Source organism: Magallana gigas, chromosome 6, assembly GCF_963853765.1.
Source record: "Magallana gigas chromosome 6, xbMagGiga1.1, whole genome shotgun sequence".
NCBI classification, from domain to species: Eukaryota; Metazoa; Mollusca; class Bivalvia; order Ostreida; family Ostreidae; genus Magallana; species Magallana gigas.
The window spans coordinates 32398426-32424328 of record NC_088858.1 but is presented as its reverse complement, the minus strand read 5'-3'; the positions used below and the strand labels follow the sequence as shown (position 1 = coordinate 32424328).

At 32.6% G+C, this 25903-nt stretch overlaps 1 protein-coding gene across 1 annotated transcript; it reads right to left on the bottom strand.

Moving 5' to 3' along the window:
• Positions 1-4236: 4236 nt before the first annotated feature.
• LOC117689113 (uncharacterized) lies at positions 4237-20646 on the bottom strand. The gene is made up of 11 exons (XM_066088005.1): positions 20615-20646; positions 20387-20493; positions 19563-19644; positions 17754-17933; positions 15906-16064; positions 13824-13890; positions 12836-12951; positions 12675-12726; positions 10352-10407; positions 6634-6729; positions 4237-5830 (listed from the first exon to the last, which is right to left on the bottom strand). Exons 2-10 carry the CDS (start codon positions 20426-20428, stop codon positions 6680-6682), a joined length of 804 nt encoding a protein of 267 aa, XP_065944077.1. The 5' UTR covers positions 20429-20493; positions 20615-20646; the 3' UTR covers positions 4237-5830; positions 6634-6679.
• Between the last annotated feature and the right edge of the window lie 5257 nt (positions 20647-25903).

Below are 25903 nucleotides of genomic sequence, written 5' to 3'. Positions count from 1 at the left end.
AGAATGCTTACACAGAATTAAACAAAATGAAGCATTGCACGAGTTCTGAGATTTTTCTTACATAACTCTATTTTTTAACTTTGTACTTCTTCTGGGGCCCCAAAAACTTAGTCCAGGGGTCATAATCTGCATGAACAATTTGAAATGCACCTTTAATATATCAAACAGCTTGCATTGCAATCATAAACTGTGCCAATGTAGCTCTGAGAAGAAGAGTTTTAAAGATTTTTCCTATATTATTCTATACACTAAAAGAAAGTGAGCGCACAAGATGGTAAGTTTGCAGGAATCCTCGACACGAATCAATTGGGATTTAAATGTCTATAACCTCGAAAGGCTATGTACAGGTTTCAACAGAAATATATTATGTTGAGTGTCGAAGTATATGGCTATTCCGGTTATTAAAAAAACTCACAAGCTTTCAAAAAATGGCAATAAGAGGTAAACCGATAACTAGTTGGAAATGTTAATGCAAACATATTTTAATGAAGTTATATTGTGTATATCCTAAAAAACTAGTAATAAGAAAAGAAAATAGTGTTCATACAGCAGATCTAGAAATCAATAACAACAAATTAAAATATACCGGTATACTATAATTTAGCATCATGTTAAAATAACAAACATTTAAAACAAGAGGCCCATGGGCCACATCGCTCACCTGAGGAACAATAGGTATGATAAAATCAGCTTAATGGAGTCACAATACAAACTATCTGGACAATGTACAATAATACATGTAGATCCTGTATAAATAAAATCCATTTTCCCCTGGATATTCTTATGTTTATAATCATTAGTCCCTTTTCTAACAAGATGATTTTATAGTCATATCATATGTTGAGTATTGCAGTTCTCAAAAAGATCCTTAACATTAGTTTATATATTAGATATAAACGTACATCAAACTCTGAACCTTCTCGGGAGGCCAAAGAATTGTCCTGGGGCCAAAGTCTTAACAATTATAAAGAAACATCTGGCTGATTAGTTTCTGAGAAGATTTTTAAAGATTTACTCTATATATTCCTTTGTTAAACTTTGACCCCCCATTGTGGCCCCACCCTACCCGTGGGGATCATGATTTTCACAACTATGAATCTACACTACCTGAGGATGCTTTCACACAAGTTTCAGCTTTCCTGGCTGATTAGTTTCTGAGAAGAGGATTTTTAAAGATTTACTCTGTTTATTCCTATGTAAAACATCGACCTCCCATTGTGGCCCAAACCTACCCCCAGGGTTATGATTTTCACAAATTTGAATCTACACTACCTGATGATGCTTCCACACAAGTTTCAGCTTTCCTGGCTGATTAGTTTCTGAGAAGAAGATTTTTAAAGATTTACTCTATATAATCATATGTTAAACTTCGACCCCCCATTGTGGCCCCACCGTACCCCCAGGGGTTATTATTTTCACAACTTTGAATCAACACTACCTGAGGATACTTACGAAGAAGTTTCAGCTTTCCTGGCTAATTAGTTTCTGAGAAGAAGATTTTTAAAGATTTACCCTATATATTCCTTTGTTAAACTTTCACCCCCCCCCCCCCATTGTGGCCCCACCCTACCCCTGGGGATCATGATTTTCACAACTATGAATCTACACTACCTGAGGATGCTTTCACATAAGTTTCAGCTTTCCTGGCTGATTAGTTTCTGAGAAGAAGATTTTTAAAGATTTACTCTGTTTATTCCTATGTAAAACATCGACCCCCCCCCCCATTGTGGCCCCACCCTACCCCCGGGGGTCATGATTTTCACAACTATGAATCTACACTACCTGAGGATGCTTTCACACAAGTTTCAGCTTTCCTGGCTGATTAGTTTCTGAGAAGAAGATTTTTAAAGATTTCTCTATATATTCCTATGTTAAACTTCGGTCCCCCATTGTGGCCACACCATACCCCGGGGGTCATGATTTTCACAACTTTGAATCTACACTACCTATGGATCCTTCCACACAAGTGTCAGCTTTCCTGGCCGATTAGTTTCTGAGAAGAAGATTTTTAAAGATTTATTCTATATATATTCCTATGTAAAACTTCGATCCTTCATTGTGGCCCCACCCTACCTCCAGGGATCATGCTTTTCACAAATTTGTATCTACATTACCTGATGATGCTTTCACACAAGTTTCAGCTTTCCTGGCTGATTAGTTTCTGAGGAGAAGATTTTTAAAGATTTACTCTATATATTCATTTGTTAAACTTCGACCCCCAATTGTGGCCCCACCCTCAGGTGAGCTAAAAAGGTTAAGTTTACAATACAATAAGTTGTTAAAGTTGGTTTCTGGAAGAACAGACTTTGAAAATTTTCTTAATAAATATTGACAATTTTTTTTACCTTTTTAAGCTTTAGTTTTTAAGATCGGTGTACAAACATAGAATTGTGAGCAAATCTCTGTATCTTGCTTATAATTCAAAACTTAACACTCAAATATGGTTGGTAAATAGAAATTGTAAACAATTAAACACAAGAAACATGCACTACATGTATAACAAATAAAGAACACAATTTATTTTTTCGAAATGAATCATATATATACATGTATATACCTACATATTTCCGTCAGCGATATCAAACTCTATTTAAACTGAATAAACTCGAGAAAATGCCGAGCATCTCAACAAAACATTTTGCATTAATCTACATGTACCATTACGCAAAAGATAATGTCGAATTACCGATAGAATGAATTGTATTTCAGTACCCCTACATCCGATTTTGCTTAATTTGCGCAGGTAAACAGTTAACTGTTTGATTTACCGAAGTCTCTGTTTGATTTGTAAAAATCACGAAATACAGATGATAGTTTCCAGGTTACAAAGCATAATGAGAACGAAACGAAAATCAGAACAAGCTAACACCAACGTCATGTGTGAAAACTGTCAACGCATTGAAATATTTAGCCTCAATTTACTTCACAAAATCGGCACCAATATATTTTGTATGTTTCAAAATTTCCCTTCATACGCGAACTATTGCACAACAAGCAAATTCATCATAGTCAGATCGACCCTTTTTCGTATAATGTCATGGCTGCTTTAAACAAAGAACCTCGTTTTAGAAGTATGGAATCATTTTACCGGATGCCGAACCCGAAGCTATTAAACTGATTGAAACACGCCTTTCCTTTATTATTATTTTCGTAATAACTCAGATTTGAAACAGAATTACCACTTAATTTTTGCAATTTATATTTTCCTTCCCATAAGGATAATTTATGCTAAACTAGGTTGAATTTGCCTCGGTAGTTCTTGAGAAGAAGATTTTTAAAAATGCACCCCCCTTTTTCTACAGTTTCAAGGTTTTCTCCGCTTTGAATACAGATCAAACTTTTATTTCTGCAATTTATATTCGCCCTCCCATAAGGATGCTTTGTGCCAAATTTGGTTGAAATTGGATAAGCGGTTTTAGAGAAGAAGTTCAAAATGTAAAAAGTTTACAGACGGACAGACGGACGGACAGACGGACGACGGACAAAATGTGATCAGAATAGCTCACTTGAGCTTTCAGCTCAGGTGAGCTAACAAAAAAGTTTAATTTTTTTTTAAAAAGACCACCAGTTGGATTTGAACCCAAAACACTGAATGTTTGTATTCACTAATCCAGGACGAAACCACTGAGCCATGCGAGACTTGTCAATATGCTGTATAAAGTACTGTTTGAAACAACATTGTCATATCAATGGAATTTGTTTTTATCCTTCAAAAAATAATTTGAAAAAGTACATAGTCATCTCTGGGTCATTTCTCCATCTTTTTTAAAAAAAAATATGTTATCTTTACATGTTTCAAATTTGTGGAGAGAAGACCCAGAGACAACAAAATCATTTAAAAACAGTTGTTAATAAGTAGGATTTTGCATGAATTGCATCGTGTTGCTATATTTAGACCCATATTATGATAAAACCTTTTGCATTTCAAATATTTTCCCACTCATTCCACATCCAACAGACACCAAATAACGGTTATAATTCGAAAAATATTCAAAATTAATTGATGAAATTTTCACTCTCCTTGTGCGCCCAGATTCCTGCCGAATGTACATCTTAATCGCCCACATTCTTTGAAATACATGTCTATTGTTTCAGTTGAAATAGTTCTGGATATATATTTCTGGGTTTCTGTTGAAATGGGATATAAATACACGTATACACCGTACAGGCTCTTGTGCAATGTCAGTGTGGTACTGTTTAAAACATAGTTTCAGAGAAGACAAAAACTAAAATATTAAAAAAAAACAGTTTATTGGAATGGCACTTAAATTCATCACAGATTGTAGATTTCATCACAGTTACACTTGTTTTAACAAATAACCAGTATGTCATGTATTATGCTTTACACAGTATATATAAAATAAACATGTCAGGTGAGCTAAAAAGATACCATTTCATAAATATTGCATATTATACGGTATCCTACACATTGCAGTAGTTGGTAATAGTTTACTGGTATGTAAAACAAGAAAGTCACAAAACATTAAGGTATTCTAAAAGGGAAAGAGAAGAAAAATGATAAAAATAATGTTCTTTGGATTTCTGAGATTTCTCCCCCTCTTTTTATCACAGCAAGAAACATTTGGTGGTAACATCTTCATCACAACATTTGATTACCGGTACATGTGTAGCATTAGGGCAAGTATGGCGATACTGGTATAACAATATTTGCGAACTAAAGGGATTTCTTTATTCATTGGCAAGTGAAGAGGAAGACTTGTCACCCTGGTTCAATACATATCTCTTGATATGTATATGAAATTCACAACAATCTCTTGAATAATACACATGTATAACCATTATATCGACTAATGAAATATTGTTATACATAGAACACAGTAAACATTACAAGAGTAATAATTGCACCATAGAAAAAAACTTAAAAAATAATTGACTAACATTCAGTAAAGCTGTTTTATTTAAACTCTTAACAGGTCCCATACAAAGATTGACTTTGGTTTGCGTGGCTTAAAAAAATTGCAACAAGTTTACAAACCAAACTAAACATTATCACCGGAGATTCATTCTATGAGTTTGATTTGTATGAATAACATTACTATATATAATGTATAATAATAATATTATAATGAATAAAATATATGCTTGTAATTTTAACAATAACAAAATATTTTTATTGGTGGCAGCCAGATCAATGTATAAATAATACAGTTCTTTTTCATATAAAATATACATCTAAACCTAACCTAGTATGATATTAATTATAAGTGTTTTATGGCTATGCATGTAATTAAGCCAGCTAAATCGCCATTTTGGCAGGCTTAGATCAGAGCAAATGACTATCTAATGAGGGACTAGGAAATATTCTTATGGCAGGAAGGCTTGAAAAGGGTTCACACACACACACACACACACACACACACACACACACACACACACACACACGTAAGAGTGTGTACCTGAGTAATGTGTGTGTCACTGTGTGGTGAAAAATCTTCAATTTGGAAAGACCAATTCCAGTGGATACTTTGTTTGGGATTGACAATTAAGTTTGTTGAACAAAATCTTAAGGAAAAATAAAAATTCAAAATACCAAAAAAAAAACCAATACATATGAACTTTTGTTAATACTGGAACAATTATAAGTTTGTGGACAAAATCTTAAGGAAAAATAAATATACCAAAAAAATCCCAATACTTTTGTTAATACTGCATTAATGGTAAGGCATAAGGTCTCGATAAATCCAATCCATAAATTCTGATTCTACACAAAACCCGGCCAGCATAATAATATCAAAATGATCACTTTTTTCTTGTTCAGCTGTTTGTATAGTCTTTGTCCTCCTCTTACACTTTTTGAAGTCTCAACAACCTGATAAAAGAAAAAAAAACACATGGACTGCAAAAAATAAAGTTAAAGAAATGAGGCAGAAATGTCCTTAGAATTTTTTATATTATATATCATCCACATGAAACAATTTCATTTTCAATGTCTAGTTTGTCGAGGAGGAGGGAAAAGCTCCAGTTTGAACATACTGTAAATTCCTTATATTACGCGAGTTCTTAATTCCGCGATCACACGGTTTTGTATCAAATCGCGAGAACATGAAACCGTGAACGCGGAACTTTTTTCCTTATTTCTTATTGTTCTCAACTCTCAAAAAATAATGCCGAGATTTTAAAATCCGCAAAGGGTGCTTCTCGTGATTCTTTGCGGATATTAATTCCTCATGTTTAATTAGGAATCTACAGTACTTTAATTAAAATTTTATCCCTTTAACTGCAAGTGATTTTATTTTTCAATGTAGTAATAATACAGCTACAGCGTATCTAAAGAATTGCAATTTTCATGATGATAGTCTTGTAAGATAATTTTTTTTCCCTTTTTTTTTTAAAATGTAGTTACGTCTTTGATATCACATCATAAATAGGAGTACATAATTACATAGTACTGTTTATGTATTTCTGTATGTTCTGTCATTTAATTTGTCCTTGAAAACATGTTATAAAGAGAAGTAAAAAACATGTGCCATAGTATTAAAGTGGAATCATACACTAACACTTTATTTTATGTATTTTTAAAATGTAACAAAATTGAATAACCTAAGTTACTTTATCAATTACATAGCAAGTACTTCAACTTTCTTTTAAAAATAACTTTTTTTGATGTTTTACCACATTGTAAATTAGCACGCCGTATCGACCATCCCCTGTCCACCAGTTAGAGGCTCTCTTCCTCATCCTCATCTCCAGGATTTGCATTGTGCCTACCTGCAAAAAAATTAAGAATTAAATCTTTCTCTGAGCCATAGCCAGGACTTGCAGAGGGCACATGCTTATCAGGTTTCCTTGCATGGTGCTAAGGAGATGAAAGTAATTGACTCCCCCTGGTCACACCTGTCCATTGCAGGTTCACATAATCAGGAAATGACTGAAAATGTATTATATCTTGTTTGACCTTAAAATTGAATTATTACATCAAGGTCAACAGTTTTGGCAGTCTGTATGATTAAGGAATTTTATGGTCCAGACAATATTTTTCAGAAAACCCTTCACCTTAAAAGAGCTAGAATATAAATTGAGGTCAAAAATCTTGGAAGGATTTAGCTCATACATCTTACATACCGGTAATCTACTAGTATCTATGGTATAATATTAAGGCTGTTTGATAAAGGATTCCAATGTTATGGCCTAACCAATATTTTTCATAGGATGATTGACCTTGACATACAAAATAGGTCAAGACAAGAGGCCCATGGGGCCACATTGCTCACCTGAGCAACAATGGGCGTTCAAAAGATATTGTGTCATATAGTCCCTCGGTAGAATACCAAAAATTAAATATTGTAAAGTATTCGAATTTTACACTTATTTTTGCATAGACGTAATCTTTCACATTGTACCTTCATGAAATACTATTTTTTACCAGAAGAAGAAAATCCTACACAAGATATAAAACTAAACATTTGGTAGAGGTACACTGTTAAGTTGTTAACTTCCAATTCCCTATATTTTCGTTCTGCACCCCCCCCCCCCCTCTTTGTAAAGCGATCAAAATATATGAGAGCATATAGGTACATTTTTTTTCATCAACTACTTACCGGTACTAGTTATTGTATTTTAAAAAAAGATATAATAGTTATTGTTTTTTATTTTAAAAATCCTACATGTATAGATGTGAAAAAGAACCTCAATGTGCTCAATTCCTCAAATTAAAAACATTCAAAAATTTAATTTGTCTTCTCCATTATAATTAAATGATTGTTATTTACTTTGTGTACAAACCAGGATAATTTTTCCGCTGTGATATTTTCTTAGGAATAGCAATTATTACTTTATCCCCGCAACAGTAATGTTGTTGTTTTTATTTACTCGTGTCTGAAAAACTACCAAAATTAATGTAGATTTCACATTATTTATTGTATAAAGAGGGGGCCCCAGAGAGTAGGTATATACAGAATATCATTCTTTTATTTTGTTTGTACAAGTATTTAACATACTCTAATTCATATAGAATTTCTTATGTTCAACCAAAATTTCAGCGTCAATCGTAGAATTATAAGCAAGATACAGAGCTCACAGTTCGCCTAGGTTTGAGTCATATTTTGTTCACATGAGTTTATTACATTCAGCTTAAGATTTTTAACTTGGTATTTCCTATTCAGCATTTAAAATGGAAAAAAGAATGGCCTAAGATTTTCAATTCTTTTATTCACTCAAGACCAGTTCACTGGTATTTGAGGTTCAAAATCAGTTTATACAAATGTACACAAACACAGTCAATGATCACATGTACAGTAGGAGTAATAATGACGAAAAAAGGTTAAGTTTACAATACAATAAGTTGTTAAAGTTGGTTTCTGGAAGAACAGACTTTGAAAATGTTCTTTAAAAATATTGACAAATTTTTTACTTTTTTAATCTTTAGTTTTTAAGATCTGTGTACAAACATAGAATTGTGAGCAAATCTCTGTATCTTGCTTATAATTCGAAGCTTAACACGCAAATATGGTTAGTAAATAGAAATTGTAAACAATTAAACACAAGAAACATGCACTATAACAAATAAAGAACACAATCTATTTTTTCGAAATGAATCATATATATACATGTATATATACCTACATATTTCCGTCAGCGGTATCAAACTTTATTTAAACTGAATAAACTCGAGAAAATGCCGAGCATCTTAACAAAACCTATTGCATTAATCTACCGTTACGCAAAAGATAATGCCGAATTACCGATAGAATGAATTGTATTTCAGTACTTTTTTGATACATCAGATTTTGCTTAATTTGCGCAGATAAACAGTTAACTGTTTGATTTACCAAAGTCTCTGTTTGATTTGATACGTAAAAATCACGAAATACAGACGATAGTTCCCAGGTTACAAAGCATAAATAATGAAAACGAAACGAAAATCAGAACAAGCTAACACCAACGTCATGTGTGAAAACTGTCAACGCATTGAAATATTTAGCCTCAATTTACTTCATAAAATCGGCACCAATATATTTTGCATGTTTCAAAAATTTTCCTTCATAAGGGAACTGTTGCACAACAAGCAAATTCATCATAGTCAGATCGACCCTTTTTCGTACAATGCAGGGTTGTCTCTAAGACCCGGGAGGCGGGGAATTCCCCCGCCTATAATGCCTTAATTACCCGGCTTTTATTGCATTTCAAACACAATGTAGCTATAAGCAAGACCCCCAGACCCCCTGCTACTTTTTCCATCTCCTCCTTCTATTTCAATTTTTAGAAGAAACCCTGTAATGTCATGGCTGCTTTAAACAAAGAACCTCGTTTTATATTTAGAAGTATGGAATACGAGTCTTGGTAAAATGGGTATGCAAACCCAGGCCGTGGCAAAATAAAAGCCGGGGCAGATCGGCAATCGTCGATTCCAAATACGCATTATTTTGCAGCAATATTTACAGCGATCCTGAAATTTTAATAAGATTGGCAGATTAATAACTGCCAATATTTTGTTTTGCCCAGGCCAAGTTATGCCTACCCATTTTACCGGATGCCGAACCCGAAGCTATTAAACTGATTGAAACACGCCTTTCCTTTATTATTATTCTCGTAATAACTCAGATTTGAAACAGAATTATCCCTTAATTTTTGCAATTTATATTTTCCTTCCCATAAGGATAATTTATGCTAAACTACGTTGAATTGGACTCAGTAGTTCTTGAGAAGAGATTTTAAAAAATGCACCCCCCTTTTTCTACAGTTTCAAGGTTTTCTCCGCTTTGAATACAGATCGGACTTTTATTTCTGCAATTTACATTCGCCCTCTCATAAGGATGCTTTGTGCCAAATTTGATTGAAATTGGATAAGCGGTTTTAGAGAAGAAGTTCAAAATGTAAAAAGTTTACAGACGGACAGACAGACAAACGACGGATAAAATGTGATCAGAATAGCTCACTTGAGCTTTCAGCTCAGGTGAGCTAATAAAAAAGTATGGGCCACTTCATCTCTAGATCATATATCTATGTCTATCAAATCAGACAAAGGATTTCAAAAATAAGAACTGGACAATATTTGAATTTTTTCCTCTAAGTTTTGAAGTCCTTCTGTCAAATTATATTCAGGAATGACTGAGAGTGTGTTTGTTCTGATTTGACATTGAAACAAACACAAGGTAAAGGTCAACATTTTTGATAGCCTGGGTAAGCTGATTTATCTGATATTATTGTGCTCTATACATAAAATGAAAAATCATAACAGGGCAAAGTATTTCTTGAAAAACTGCTCCAGACTTCTAAACCCAATACCAAGACGCAGTATCACTTTAAAGTTACTCACTTTATCAAGATATGCATGCTGATACATGTACATAATTATACAAAAAGTTAGAAATTGAAATACAGAATTTCTTACCTCTCCTGCGCCGGTAAATGATGGCTACCAGGACAATAATAACCACTATCACTATTCTGAAAAAAAAATCAGTAGATTGAATAACTTCTATTACGCAGATTTTTGTGTTAAACTTTTCATTTTTAATTGATTTTCTACGGTAATAGTACACCAAAATTTTGAAAGTCAGTCATCTATATAAGTGATAAGAGGGATACAGAGCTCACAATTTTTTGTTCTGTAAACAAGGCATGTGCCATGTTTCTGATTATGCATGTTTGTACAATTATACATGCTTCAATTCTTTTTTAAGCTGACTTTCTGTCTGCTAATTCAGTTTGACCATAAATTTTTAGGAGACCTGGATGGTCAACTAACTTAAAACCATCAGATCTGCATACGATTTTAAGATATATGAGTTGTTAAGCCTTAAGCTATTATTTAGAAAAGAAAAAATCCAGCCATTTAACCTTAAAAATTTGGGTATATCTTTATCTTCTATATCTTTTTATAAAGCTCTTCCTCTAAACAAGCTAAAGGAAGGTGTCTAAAAATGGCCATGAACATCAATCCCTCTTTAATAGTTTCTAGCACTTTTCACATTCAATTGCGTCTAAAAATGGAATTTTTTTTTCTCTAAATTTTAAATGTTTACAGAGCCATGATCTGAGCTTGATTTATATAACAAAGAAGAATTGCAACCTCTGTATCTCTCTTACAACTCAATGACTGACACTCAAATTTTGGCTGACTACAAGAAATGCCTTGCTGAAGCAATGTAAACATTAACAAGGACCAAAGAAAATTTGAACAAAATTGTGACCATGCCCCTGTAAAGTTATTTAATAGATATTTAGAAGAATGAACTTGTAAGTATAAAGGTCAACAGTAAACCAACAAATTGAATATAGATCTTATATACCACCCAGGTGACCCTTAAAAAAACAGATATAAAAAGTTTCAATGGTATTCTGAGTATTATCTGATATTTTTTCCTCAACTTGTCGTGATAGCCAATGCCATTTCCAGGTGTTATTTACACTTTTGTCTACAAGTTTGACATCATGTTGACAAGGAATTCTCAATCACCCTGATGTTTGCATTTACCTTACTAGGATATAAAAGCAAACGTCTGGCTGATGCAGACAAGATCACAGACAAATCAAATTTTTTTTTCAAAAGGGACAAAAACAGGCAAAGATCGAATAAAAAAAAACCTGGAATATCGGAGAGTACTTATAAATATCAGATTCTTTGATTCAAATTAGCGGAATTCCGCTTAATTTCAGAAAAGAATCATTACTGTACATACTATGTACTTTTGAAAAATGATCATTATTATAATTATAAATACTCCTTAATAAAAAAGATTTTCTCCACAAAGTTTCTGGCACTATATTTTTTGTCATGGAAGCTAAACCAAATAACATGTTAATATGGCTGTTTCATGTATGTTTCATATCCCTGACTAAGAGCGCAAATAATGGCTTTTTATCGGTGATACACAATATTTCATACAAATAAACATCAGAATGAAAATATAAATATAAGCATTGAATGCTTAATTAAATGTTAAATGGTAGTGCAAACTTATTTAACTACCTAGTATAAAGAAATTTGTTATAAATATGTTAAATTTTGTTATTATTCATCTCTACGGGACTCAAAATCAGTTCGCTATATCCGTAAATTCGTTATATCAAAATTCAATTCGTTAGAACCATAAAATTTTGCAAACATTTGTTGAAAATTTTACCAGGAACTCAAAAAACTATAGTCGAGAAATGGCTATTTTCGTGTTCGTACTAAACAAGTTTTACTGTACTTATAAAATATAATGCTGTATAAATATGTTAAATAAATGTGTTAACTGTATTTTGTTACATTATATACATTTTGAAAAATGTATATAACCCGCAAAAGCAGGTTATATAAAATTTTTCTGCAATGTCACCACCTTCATATCTTGCATGGATCACCAAAGAAAGCATATCTTATTGTTAAAATGGACATTAACTATGCATTTAGTTTTCCCAATATGAAAATTGGGATTATTTTTGGATAATTATACGGCCCACACCTATGAGGTCCCAGGGGTGGTAGAGCCATGAATTTTACAATTTAGATTCCTCTTAGTATCGAAATGCTTCACCCCAAAAATGGTAACAATTGGCTTTGCAATTTTTAAAGAGAAGAGAAAAATGTAAAATTGTTCCCTGATGATGGTATGCACGACGACGGACGAAAATCAATTCCAATAGGTCACCTGAGTCACTCAGGTGACCTCAAAAAAAAAGAAGATGGAAGATTAAGGCAAGATCAAAATTGTTAATTCTATACTCACAATGATAATACAACTATAATAAGAATGTTCAGATCCAAACCACCATCCTTGTCTAAAAAAAAACGAAAACATGTAAGATTCAAGACAATTATTCTAACAGTTCCTATGATAAGTTGAGCTACAATGATTAAACTTCATGGGATATCTGACATGTAGGATACCTTCGTTAACGCTTGGAGTTGTGGTGTCGACTTCAGTCGAATTATTCTGGACGTCAGTGGTAGAGGCTCCAGATGTGAAGGGTGTTGTTGGCTGAGTAGTGGTCGAGTTGTTGGTACTAAGGACACAAAGTATAGAAAGTAATAGAAAACCAAATAAAGAATGGTAAACTTTTGACACTAGCAATAAAATATATCTGTTCAGATTTTAATGTGATTCTTTAACCTAGTTAATTTAAGTAAAAATCTCAATAATCAGTGTCTGTATGCATATGAAAAAAAAATATGTCCGATGGCCATTATGCAAACAATTTTTACAAAGTACTAAGAAAAGGAATTTTAATCTGATATAATAAAACAATAAGACATCAAACCACAGATTCAGCATTCAAGTGTGTCAAGTGTATATATGTATCATAAGATGCACAATCTAAGCAAAGACAGAACCCAATAATATTTCAGAATGGCCATCAAAGGGCAAGTGTATATATGTATCATAAGATGCACAATCTAAGCAAAGATAGAACCCAATAATATTTCAGAATGGCCATCAAAGGGCACCTGCTCCAAAAACCTTAACCTCCTCCAGCATATGGAACCTATGGCTAAGATTCAGCATAATCAAGCCTGTCTATTGTACATGTATCATAAGATGCACCATCCATGCAAGTTTGATGAAGATAGTTATGACCATGATAACTTAGATATGGCCATCAAAGGGCACCTGCTCGAAAAATATTAACCAGCTACAAAATCCTTCACCTCCTCAAGCATTGGAAATCAATTTATGTGTCAAATTCAGCATCCAAGTCAGTGTATTACTAAATAGAACCAATAATAAAACAGGTAAAGGACCTGCTCCAAAAACTTGATCGAACCAGGTCTAGAAGCCGATGCCAAGGGTGTAACATTAGTCCCCTCCCCCTTTAAAATTTGTCTTATTAAGCTTAAAAATGATCAATTAAAAACTATTTATTTTCATATGACTTACTCTTCTTCACATGCACCATATCCTACGTAAGGTTTAGAGTACCCCTCCTCACACTTCTTGATGCTGCCTAAAATTAAAGAAATATGTGACATAAAATCATACAAGTATTTCTAAAATATCATCCAAGAACAAAAATCAATATCTAACAACTCGCAAATTAATATTAAATATTTAATTATCACTTAATATATATAAATTCAAAATATAAAAGCGTACTGAGGTGTTTTTATATCATCAGCACTTTGGTTCTTAAAAAAATGGCATTTAGCAATCTCAGTTTAGCAATGTTGTATCTATTTCAAATATCATATCAATACATGTTGTTTGAAAACAGCATCAAGCATTCATTTATGCCAGGGCAGAAATTTCTATCTTTGGGATCTAGTCAATCTATACAATGCACATGCACACACATGCGAGATCTTTGTGAGCAGATCAAAGGATTTTATGTTTTTAAACGATAAGATTTTTGTCAATTATAATGTAAACATATTATATTTGGCGTGAATGATAATTGGCGAAAAATAGGGCCACGAAATCAAGAAGAATACGTACAACACTAACATCATAAGATGCATTGAATTGGCATTGTTATAAAAGGAGTTTGAAAAGACTATGATATGTTTAGAATACATGCATTAATTTTCATGTATCAGATAATGTCGGAGGAAAAATTTCTACGTAATACTTGTAATTTTAAAGGTCATTACATGCAGCAATCCAATTCAACATGCAGACAGACTGTGACACTTCCATACAATTGTCATACATGTCTAGGAAAGTTTACCCAAGGTCTCCCAAAACCAACAGCACACACTGTCCATGTCTGCTGCACCACCACTGAAAGCCCCGCAAAACCAAGAAAGCACTTTTCTTACACCATATACAGATTCCTTTTCCATGTATGTTTAAAGCTTACCGAAAGAAGAAAAGTTTTTTGTGTAGATTATTGAGAAGTAATTCAGTATTATTTGTCTTCAACCTTCTATGCTTTCTCTACACTATACAAAAGACCTGAAGAAAAAACTTCAATGTCAACAACTGGTCGTCTTTGCCGAATGGATACAGAAACACTTTAGTTTTGATTAAAATACAATATATTTTTTGTGCAAAAGCCTGTTCTCAAAAACACAATGTTCTATCCATGTCTATTTCAGCAAATATCATATTGTTCATGATACACAAAAAATTGCTCATATGTAACAAACAAGAGGCCTACAGGCCTTGGTGGTCACTTGAGTACCATAGAAGGTGTCATTTATGCATTTTAAGATACATTTTGGAGTCTTTATTGCACATTGTTTTATTTGATACATGTTGCTGTAACTAATGCATCAAATGTTCATTGATATAACATTTAACTAACGAAAAAATAACTATCAGACTGGGAGTTATTTTAGTCGATTACCAAAGTTCACACTTTCTAACATTTGCTATATACTTAGAATGAGCTTGAGGAATAATTACAATAAATCATTAATATCAACTAAACTGTGGTCTTAACTTATGTAATTAATAATTACACATATTTACTATAATCATGATGATTAATTAATCATATTTTTTCCAAAGCTCAATACAGATCTGAAGCAAAGTAAGTTCTGAAATTATCCTAATTAAATTTAGACTTGTAAAACTGCTTCTATACAATATGCTAAACATGTTGAAGATCTAACAACAAATATTCAAATTTTTCAGTGTTTTTGTCTGTTAAAACACTTTGAATCCATGTTGTAATTTACAGTTCAAAAAATTTGATTAACATATTGTTCGGGTCCAAGTGAGGTTTGCATTATTAAAAGAAATTAAAATCACATAAATATGTCAATATTACATTTTATCGTACAACTGCTGAAAATTATATATAAATGTAAGTAATAAGGAATCATTCCTTGAATTATATGAGATGATAATTTCGGTCAGAGCGTGATCAATTTTATTGGATTTGACCACCCCCAGACCAAAATTATCACCTCATAATACTCAAAGAATGATTCCCTATGTATTTCCTAACATAAATTCCAAATTACCTGTTACTCACTGCACTAATATCAAATATATTGTATTTTCTAGAAAACTTACAATTTTGTGTCAATCCCCAATCTACTGGAATATCAGACTCTGCCTTATTCCATTTATCACAGTTTCGATAGTCATCACCACAGTAACCTTCATTCACATTACAAATACAGATCTTCTGTGCTCCATTGATATTGCAATTATGTCCATTTACAAGTAAACCTAAAAAAAATATTCACACATTTGTGAGATTTATTGTTACGGAGAGACAAAATTAAAAATACTATAGTTAGATATGATACATATTGGGTTTTTTTTGTGTTCCTAACTCACACACAGTGTACAACTCCTATACAAAACACAATATTGCATCCAAAAGGACCCCGCTGCCCTATATATACATAGAGGTTTTTCTGTTTGAATGTGCAAATTTGAGGAGATTGAGAGTCAACTAAAATTTATTAATTTTTTTTTTATTCAACTTTTTAATTATCTTAATCTGTATACAGCAAAACTCGTTTATAACGAATTTCAAGGGACCATAGAAAAAACTTTGTTATAGCCGTAATTCACTATACGTTTATAACGAATTCGTAAAAAATATTATAGTGAATTCGTTATAAAATAATAAAGGGTTTTTCCGGCTAATAGTTTTCTAAACTATCATTAGTTATAAAATTAGTATTACCGTCATTTACAAAAAATGTCAATATAACCATTTCATTTCAATTTTAAAAAAATTCCATATACTATTTGAATTTGAGTATTTTATATATGCATCTTAAAATTGCATGTTTCTTCAATGAAATTTGAAATGGAAAAAATTTGTTATAAAAATGATAAAATACGTTAAAATTTTGCCAGCAGGGGTCTTAAAATTACTTCATTATAGCCGTGTTCGTTATATACATTAATTTTCTATAGGTTTATATAAGAAATTTGCCGGGACATGAATAATAATTCGTTATAGCCGTAAATTCGCTATATCCATGTTCGTTATATTCAAGTTTTGCTGTATATTTTTTTCATATTCTAAGATTTATGATTTGCTTGATTGTACCTTTCACAATGGTTTAAATTTCACAGGATTCACAGATAATCAATTTTTCTTTTGATTACAAAATAAGCATGATTTTTTCAAATAGATTTCTATATGAATAAAGAAAAATTCCGTATAAATAAATATTATTATATAACAGTAACTGAATAAATTCAAAGGCTTGGATCTCGTCAGGTTGCCAGGCGTGGATCATCAGAGCAAACAAGATGCTAAATGTCTATGGCTATGAGACATGATCAAGCTCTTTGAATAATAAATTTATTTTATACCCTTGTCTGTTCAAAAGTTTTAATTAAAAAACTATCTACTTAAAATTAATAGTATGATGTTTAATTATACAACAAAGCTTCTTTAAAAATACTCTTTTAAAACGTGCTAAAATACAGACGTTATTTAATGCATACTACATCATCAGTTTCAGAGAGTGGTGATACAGAATCGGAAAACCACAAAGTGGTGATCCAGAAAATCTTATCACACTCTGTAAAATTGACAGTATAAAGAAAGGAAAATTGATGGGTATATAGTAAGTATGAATTTCTCTTTCCCTTGCTTTATTTTTTACTTTGGTCCAAATAGCTAGTTTTTGTTAACAGAGGAGTCAGGTTAAGTATTAAGTCAGGGAATGTAAAATTTTTGACCCATTTAATTGCTTGAGAAAAAATAATCATATTTTATTAATGCACAATATTTGCAGTGGCTTAATGTTTGTGGAAAATTGTCAAATCACGAACACAGTGAAATTAAAAACATGTACGTACTGCAAAGTTTTCCACATCTACGGTATCTAAAGTTTTTTTTTACGTAAGTAATGATTTCAGGTTTTAGCCAAAGATTTTTGTTGTACTCACCTTCAGGGCCACAATTACAATCAGGTTTTGTACAGACTTCATATTCTGGTACTTGAAGATGATAAGTTAAAGTGCTTGTGTCCATTTCGTTCAGATTAAATGTGCCATTTTTACAGGGAATACACTCATCCTTCCCAGGTTTGGCAGAGTTGGTCGAATCACAGAGAATAAAAAACTGATCTACAAGTTGATATATAAGTTTGAATTTTTGAGACTGATTACAAATACAGACCTTGAAATATACCATCATCACACCACACATTCAAATTATTGGTATCAAATCACTCAGGAAAAAAACTTTAACACCTGTAAATGTCATTGTTCAATTCATCAAATAAAGAAACCAATATTTTAGACAATCATTTTCCTCTGTCAAAAACACTTTTAAAAAAAGGACTTATAACATCAGAGGCCTATTAACAAGAGGCCTATGGGCCACATCGCTCACCTGAAAAACCCCAATTGGGATGATAAAATCAGCTTAATAGAATCATAATACAAACCATCTGGACAATATTGTATAGTACATGTAGAACCTGTATAAATAAAGATTCATTTTTCCCCTTGGATAATCTTATTCTTATTATCATTAGTCTCCTTTTTAACAGGATAATTTTATAGTCATAACACATGTTGAGCATTGCAGTTCTCAAAAAGATCCTAAACAATTGTTTATGTATATGGGATATAAACATACATCAAACTCTGAGCCCCTTGTGACGCCCAAGAATTGTCCAGGGGCCAAAGTCTACACAATTTTAAAGAATCACCCGGCTGATAAGTTTCTGATAAGAAGATTTTTAAAGATTTACTCTATATATTCCTATGTAAAAATTTGAACCCCCATTGTGGCCCCATCCTTCCCCCAGGGTTAATGATTTTCACAACTTTAAATCTTCACTACCTGAGGATGCTTCTAAACAAGTTTCAGCTTTCTCGGCTGATTCGTTTCAGAGAAGATTTTTAAAAATTTACTCTGTATATTCCTATGTAGAAATTTGACCAACCATTGTGGCCCCACTCTAACCCCCTGGATCATGATTTTCACAACTTTAGATCTACACTACCAGAGGATGCTTCCAAACAAGTTTCAGCTTTATCGGCTGATTAATTTCTGAGAAGGAGATTTTGTAAGATATACCCTATATATTCCTATGTAAAATTTTGACCCCCTATTGTGGCCTCATCCTACCTCCAGGGGTCATGATTTTCACAAATTTGAATCTACACTACCTGAAGATGCTTCCACACAAGATTTAGCTTTCCTGGCTGATTAGTTTCTGAGAAGATGATTTTTAAAAGATTTGCTCAATATATTCCAATGTAAAAATTCAACCCCCCCCCCATTATGGCCCTATCCTTCCCCAAGTGGTCATAATTTTCACATCTTTAAATCTACACTTCCTAAGGATGCTTCTACACAAGTTTCAGCTTTCCTGACCAAATGGTTCTTGAGAAGAAGATTTTTGAAAATTTCTAAAAAAAAATTTAAATAATTCCTAATTATCTCCACTTGAAAAAAGGCATGGTCCTTAATTTTCACAACCTTGAATCCCCTTTGCCTAAGGGTGCTTTGTGCTAAGTTTGGTCAAAGTTGGCCCAGTAGTTTTTTGAGATGATGTTGAAAATGTGAAAAATTTACGGACAGACGGATGGACACACAACAGACAAAATGTGATTAGAAAAGCTCTCTTGAGCTTTCAGCTCAGGTGAGCTAAAAATTGTTTAAAATATTGGTTTTTGTGAATTTCATGTCAAAATATTATTAATATTGTAAAATTCTGAGCATTGAAAACTGTTTTTACTTACTTTTGAGACATTTCTTTGGTAAACAGTAATAAGAATCTCTATGGAGCACTTGAGCATTTGTCTCAATTCCAATACCAACGACCTGTGAAAACAGGATTTTATTTAGAGATAAACTTTTTAACAAAATATTTTTTGATCCTTTATATTCTGACTTGATACTAGCTTAACAAAAATGTTTTTAAAACAAAGGTAATCACAGATAACAAAGCTCACAGAGACAAGGCATCATCTTTATGAGGCATCACCTTAATGAAACCACCTTTATCATATTATATGAAAATCATAGAAATGATTCTTGGATATTCAAAAAGAACATAATATCAACACAATTTATATAACGTTCAGACATTGATATCATTAAACCATAGCAAAAGTATTGATTACACTAGTACAAAGGTCAAAAAATGAAACCAGAATTTATGTGACCAAGGATGAGTTGTTTACATTTCGAGTAGTCTCCCTTTTTATTCAATACAAAGCCTGTACATCGCTAAACCTAAAAAAAAACTCTATGATTATTTCACTCCAAAGGATATAATACAAAGTATTTTATTTGTCTGCTAAATCATTGTTGTTAGAAATAATTGGTCCAAAAAATTCAGGTGATGACGAGACGTAAGTAAACGTCGGCCATTTTGCGAACTCATTTATCAGTTAATGGACAACTACTGTATATATGTAACGTTATTTGCAATAACTTCCAGCGATCGTGAATAACCCGCTCTGTTGAACACGCATATATTTCATCTTTCGCCCCTCACTACATCCACAACCCCCTATACACCCCTCTAAAAATGAAAATAAAAATAAGTATATTAACTTACAAAGTATATCAGAATACATGAAAAAAGCGTCATCATGGTCATATCTATGAAGTTGACGTTCCGCCGCGCTGAGATATCTGTTGCTGTTGATAAACTGTTGCTTCCACCTAAACAATGAATAAAATATAATTTTGTTCCTCTGTAAAAAGTAAACTGTGTTTCTCTGTAGGATATTACATTCAGAATAGCTACTCTTTCAATAAAACTGCTAGGAAGTATTCAGAACACTTGCACTGTCACGGTCTCGCAAAATCACATGGGCGGAAATGCATAACGGTTATTAAAAAAGAAGATCGTTAGATGGAAGAGATATTCCCGGATATTTTTCAATTTTCATTATTAATAATCAACCAATCTACTTGAATTTTTCAGGATATGTCAACAATCAGTATAACTGTATTCGCTGTAAATATTTCTGTAAAACAATGTGTATTTAGAAATTAATCGACGATTGTTGGTTTTCAAGTTGGTAAAATGGGTAGGCAAACCCGGGTCGACATTTTACGGTTTTGTGGACTTATTTAAGACAAAACTGAATATTTCACGTTTAATTCCGGTAAAACATAGGAAATATTAATAAGAAATAGTCATTTATTGAACGGAAAGTAAAAATTCTTCAATAAATAACAGTTTTTAAGAAAAACCGGGTCATTAAAACCGGATCCGAACATCCGGGACAAACTTAAAAATTCCGAAATTATGAGGATGTTAGCTATCACAAATATTGTGACATTGCCCAGCTCTAACCACAAGGAGGTATCCTCATTAGAGCCTAAATTGAATTGAAAAGGTGAGTAATGTTTTGGTGTTACACATTAATTTTAATTTTCAATAAATATTTAAAGAAATTATTAAAACCACTATCTTTTTTTTTCTATTAAATTTTGTTTTTTGTAAATTTTATATATCACTAATTATTTAAAAGAGCTGTGATAATATGAACGCATGCTGGGTTTTTCGTGGATTTTTGGGGTTTTTTTTTTTTTTGGTTTTTTTTTTAGTTTTTTGTAAGCAATCAATATGCCCTCTATTTAACAAAATATAATTATTTTACAACATTAATTATCATTAAATTAATATCACAAAATTGCAACCCCATACCGCGACAAATACAGCATATCAATTCATTATTTCCTGCCCGATGAGATAAAAAGACAAGATGTATACAACATTTACTTATTCAAAGAAAATACACATTTTATAATTCATACCTACTTTAAAGAAAAAACAAACTACAGAACAGACATCAGATTGATGTCCATGTGCTGAATGAGAAAAGTAAGTTTTGTGAAAGCTTTATAAAGGTTTTTTGAAAAGCACTCAACTCATTATAGAATAATATTAAAGCTAGGCAGAGTATCAGTGATCTTTATTCTCAAATTATGTGAATTATTGTAATGAAAAGTAACGTTAATAAAACATAGATAATATCCATGTGGGAACATAGACACGCAACTATTACGGAATTATCAAGTTTGTCCCGGGTGATCGGATCCGGTTTTAGTGACCCGGTTTTTCCTTAAAACTGTTATTAATCGAAGAATAATTATTTTCCGTTCAATAAATGACTACCTCTTATAAGTATTTCATATGTTTTACCGGAATTAAACGTGAAATGTTCAGTTTTTTCTTAAATAAGTCCACAAAACCGTAAAATGTCGACCCAGGTTTGCCTACCCATTTTACCAACTTGGAAATCAACAATCGTCGATAAATTACTTAATATACATTGTTGTGCAGAAATATTTACAGCGAATACAGTTATATCAATTGGTATACTCTGTCCCGAGTTTTTGCTTCCACCACTTTTTGCTTGATATTTCAATAATAGTAAATACCTTTGTGCTCAAACTAAGTTCATCCACTAATATAAAAAATGTCCAGCTTAGATTATCTGTTTTGAAACGCCCCCTCTACCACTTCAGGTTTCAATACACATCCCGAAATTGAAAGTCTACGGATATTTTGCATTGCAACAGCCATTACTAAGCCCGGATAATAACGTTAAAAAATTGCGCGATGTATTCCGAGTGTATTCCGAATGGAGAAAAGATGTAAACATTCCCCATTAAATCTCCGTAAGGAATCTGTTTTCGTTCCCGTGAATTTTTCTGAGTGGAAAGGGATAATTTGTTCAATGAAGATATCTTGGATATATTTCCTTTTAACGATTTCAACTGTCTTTCTTTCACAGGTATGTGTAATTTTATTAAAAATCATCAAAAAGCGATGGAAGCAATAACTTGGGACAGACTATAACATATCCTGAAAATTTCAAGTAGATTGGTTGATTATTAACAAAGAAAATAGAAAAATATCGATCTGCCCCGGCTTTTATTTTGCCCCGGCCCGGGTTTGCCTACCCATTTTACCAAGACTCGTATTCTATGGCACAACAATAGTATACGGAGTCGGACAGAAAACTATATTTAAGAAGTGACCCATACTTGCCAACTGATCCGATTTCGTCGGGTCACACCCGATTTTTCAACCCTTCACCCGATTATTTTTTATGACCCGGCGGGTCATGCTTTTCACCCGATTTTTGTCGAACAACCCGAAAATCTCCCGATTTCCGGATTTGGTTCGTAAATTACGTTGCGCGTTTGACTTCCAGTTATGAACCCAAGCTGAGCTTGGATTTACGTAACACGTAAACAATGCCGATGGCTATAACAGACACATTATGTGTAATTATTATCGTGAGTTGTTTTGACTAAGCGAAGGTTCAAATCATTAAGTGTGATTGCTTCCAATAAGAAAAGGTCTTCATCGGGGCCAGCGGAATCAAACCCAACAAAAAGAAAACGATATTTTTGTACCTATATCAACATATCTGGGAAAATGAATTCCCATAAGTAAAACAAAGTAATCGAGTACAAAACGAGGCTTTTATGTTCTATATAACGCACATTTGAATATTGGATTTTGTGCCCAAAATGATCTGACTAAACATTCAAAAACGCTAAGTCATATATAGGATGCTTTTTAATACACATATTAACTCTTCCAAGTTACTTACAACTTTCATGCCATCATTTACAGAGTTCAAAAGCAAGGTAAATGTAGCAGAAACTCTTTTTGCATTTTTTTTAGCTGAACACAACCTACCATTTTCTGTGTCAGATCACTTTGCAAAATTCAAAATCAGCAACTGTTAGTTAAAATGCTTCTTTGCAATAAAACATTACACATAAGTTTTTAACACATATTTCTATTGTATATACCTATGAAATGCATGGTAAATATGTCGTGAATGTCGTTACGCGTTTCAAGTCTCGGGGAGAATGTTTCAAACATACGATTTCCTTAATTTTTGTCCAGTGAAAGGACAACTCATGAGTTAACTATGTGCAAAATCTTTTCATACTTAGGGACCAGGAAGAATATTTATCACAATGATGGACCGGTACAAATAAAAATATCTAGTATCAAAAAAATTGACATGTCCCATGATGGCTTTCACATTGAAAAAAAATATGTGTCCCATGCGTTTAGGGGACCAAGCAAAATTTATCACCATGATGGGAACGATAAATTTGAACAGGCATGGGACAATGACTTTTTTCATGAAAAAAAGCATGGGACCCAAACTTTTTTTGTATTTTAAACAAAAGAATTCATTTAAGAGGGATCTGATCGAGATACATGTACTATATATAGCTCTCCTTGTTATCTGAAACTGCTACTTTTAACTTGCACTAACATTCTATGAAAAGATATCTTGTCTTAAAATTAGATGGCTTAATATGCAATTCTAAGAAAAAAAATGCCTCATATATTGCCAATTCCATAGAGGTATATTAAGGGAAATTATATGGCCAATTGGCCATTTAAGTGAACCCACCATTTCCACTTTTCTCTTTTTAACACAGATTCATAGGGCTTTACTTCAATAAAACATATTTACTTAATCTGTTAGAGGTCAGTTGTTGTTCAACCTCCTTGAATAAGAAACCTAATTATTCAATACTACATTCATCTACATGATGTTATCATTTTTAAAGCATTACATCTCTTAGAAATACCCTTACATGTGTCATATTTGGTGTCATTTTGAGTAACATGTGTTTTAGAGTTAACTCCCTATCTTTTGATTTTCATTAAAGGCATTAGTTTGAAATATTTTACCTAATACATGTATTATGAAACTTATGGTCATTTCCTTGAGTCATTTCTCACACATATGTAATGGAATCATTATGATGTTAAGAATTGCTCCTTTTTGGTTAATTGGATATCATGATTTGTATTTTTATTCACATATAGATATGCTGTTCTGCATGTGGTTTCTTGTTTCCATGAAAAAGGAAGCTAACATGTCAATCATATTTAGTGAATATCTTAATATCTATTCTGGTTTCTAGTCTCCTAGCTTTCATTAAACTTTGCTAAAAAAGCAAGACCTACAAGTGTGATGCCAGTGCCTTAAATTAAAAAAAAAATTCAAACACACCAGGGTAGCTGGAGACGGATTATGAAAAATGTTCAGACTTAGTATGTGTTTCTACATTTTTGATGCATATATACAATAAAAGGGTAAAAATATGATGATTCTTGTTCATTTCAATAGTACGGTAATAATTTTGATGTTATTTGAATAATGTTAATGGAGACAACTGGAAAAATTGGGGGGGGGGGGGGATTCAACTTTATTCAAAGGGTGGTTATATTTGGTATGGTCAAAAATTTGCCCCCAATTTTAACCAATTTTTAAATAGTATCATTTACAAATGAAATCTTCATAAATCATCATACAGAGGATGCCTATCACTTTAATTTTGGTTTTAGTCATCATTTTTCATTCGCCGTTTATCTATGACGTCACCTAAATTACCCAATTCCTGCAATTTTGCCAACAAATGAAAATATTTTTTTTTTTATATTTTACATTCAGAACATCTTCACAATGTCAGGGGTCCTGAGTCCACTTGCGCCACGACAAAATGATTAATTTAAAATACTTTTGAACATTATTTGAAGGATTTATTTCTAGCGTTATTTTTCTGGGTTTACTCTGAGTTTACTAGAGTGGACCCAGAGTAAACCCAAAGTAAACCTGGGGTGGACGCAGAGAGTAAACCCAGAGCAGAAGTATATGCTACATGTGTATAATTTGGAATATACAAGGGGCAGGAATTACAGGCAGTAAGATGGTAAGATAAAAGACGGGTCTGCTTCACACTTCAGTGCGTACAGTTGACCCCAAAAGCAATTCCTGAGTAAACCCAAAGTAAACCCTGCATGAATAAACCCCGACTGGACCAAAATTTTCAAAAAGTAAACCCCAAGAGTAAACCCAGGGTTTAGTTGGGTTAGGTTGGGTCTGATCAATACAGTTACTGTATATTCTCTCTAATCTTGCTAAGAGAGGACGATACCCATGGACAGTCTTCCAATATGATGATGCGCAGCTTGACCTATAAACTGACCTGTTTCAGATCTTATACAAATTTCTCTAACACGGGCTGTTTTAATTCTTTCCCAAAATTCCAATTTATGCAAGCGCAGTTGAAG

Excerpts from the sequence above, each read along its gene's own strand:
- LOC117689113 (XM_066088005.1), bottom strand. The coding sequence starts at position 20,428 with ATGACCATGATGACGCTTTTTTCATGTATTCTGATATACTTT. Across the intron at positions 17,934-19,562 it reads ACCAAAGAAATGTCTCAAAA|ATCAGTTTTTTATTCTCTGT; the intron begins GTAAGTAAAAAC and ends ATCAACTTGTAG. Across the intron at positions 12,727-12,835 it reads AACTCCAAGCGTTAACGAAG|ACAAGGATGGTGGTTTGGAT; the intron begins GTATCCTACATG and ends GTTTTTTTTTAG.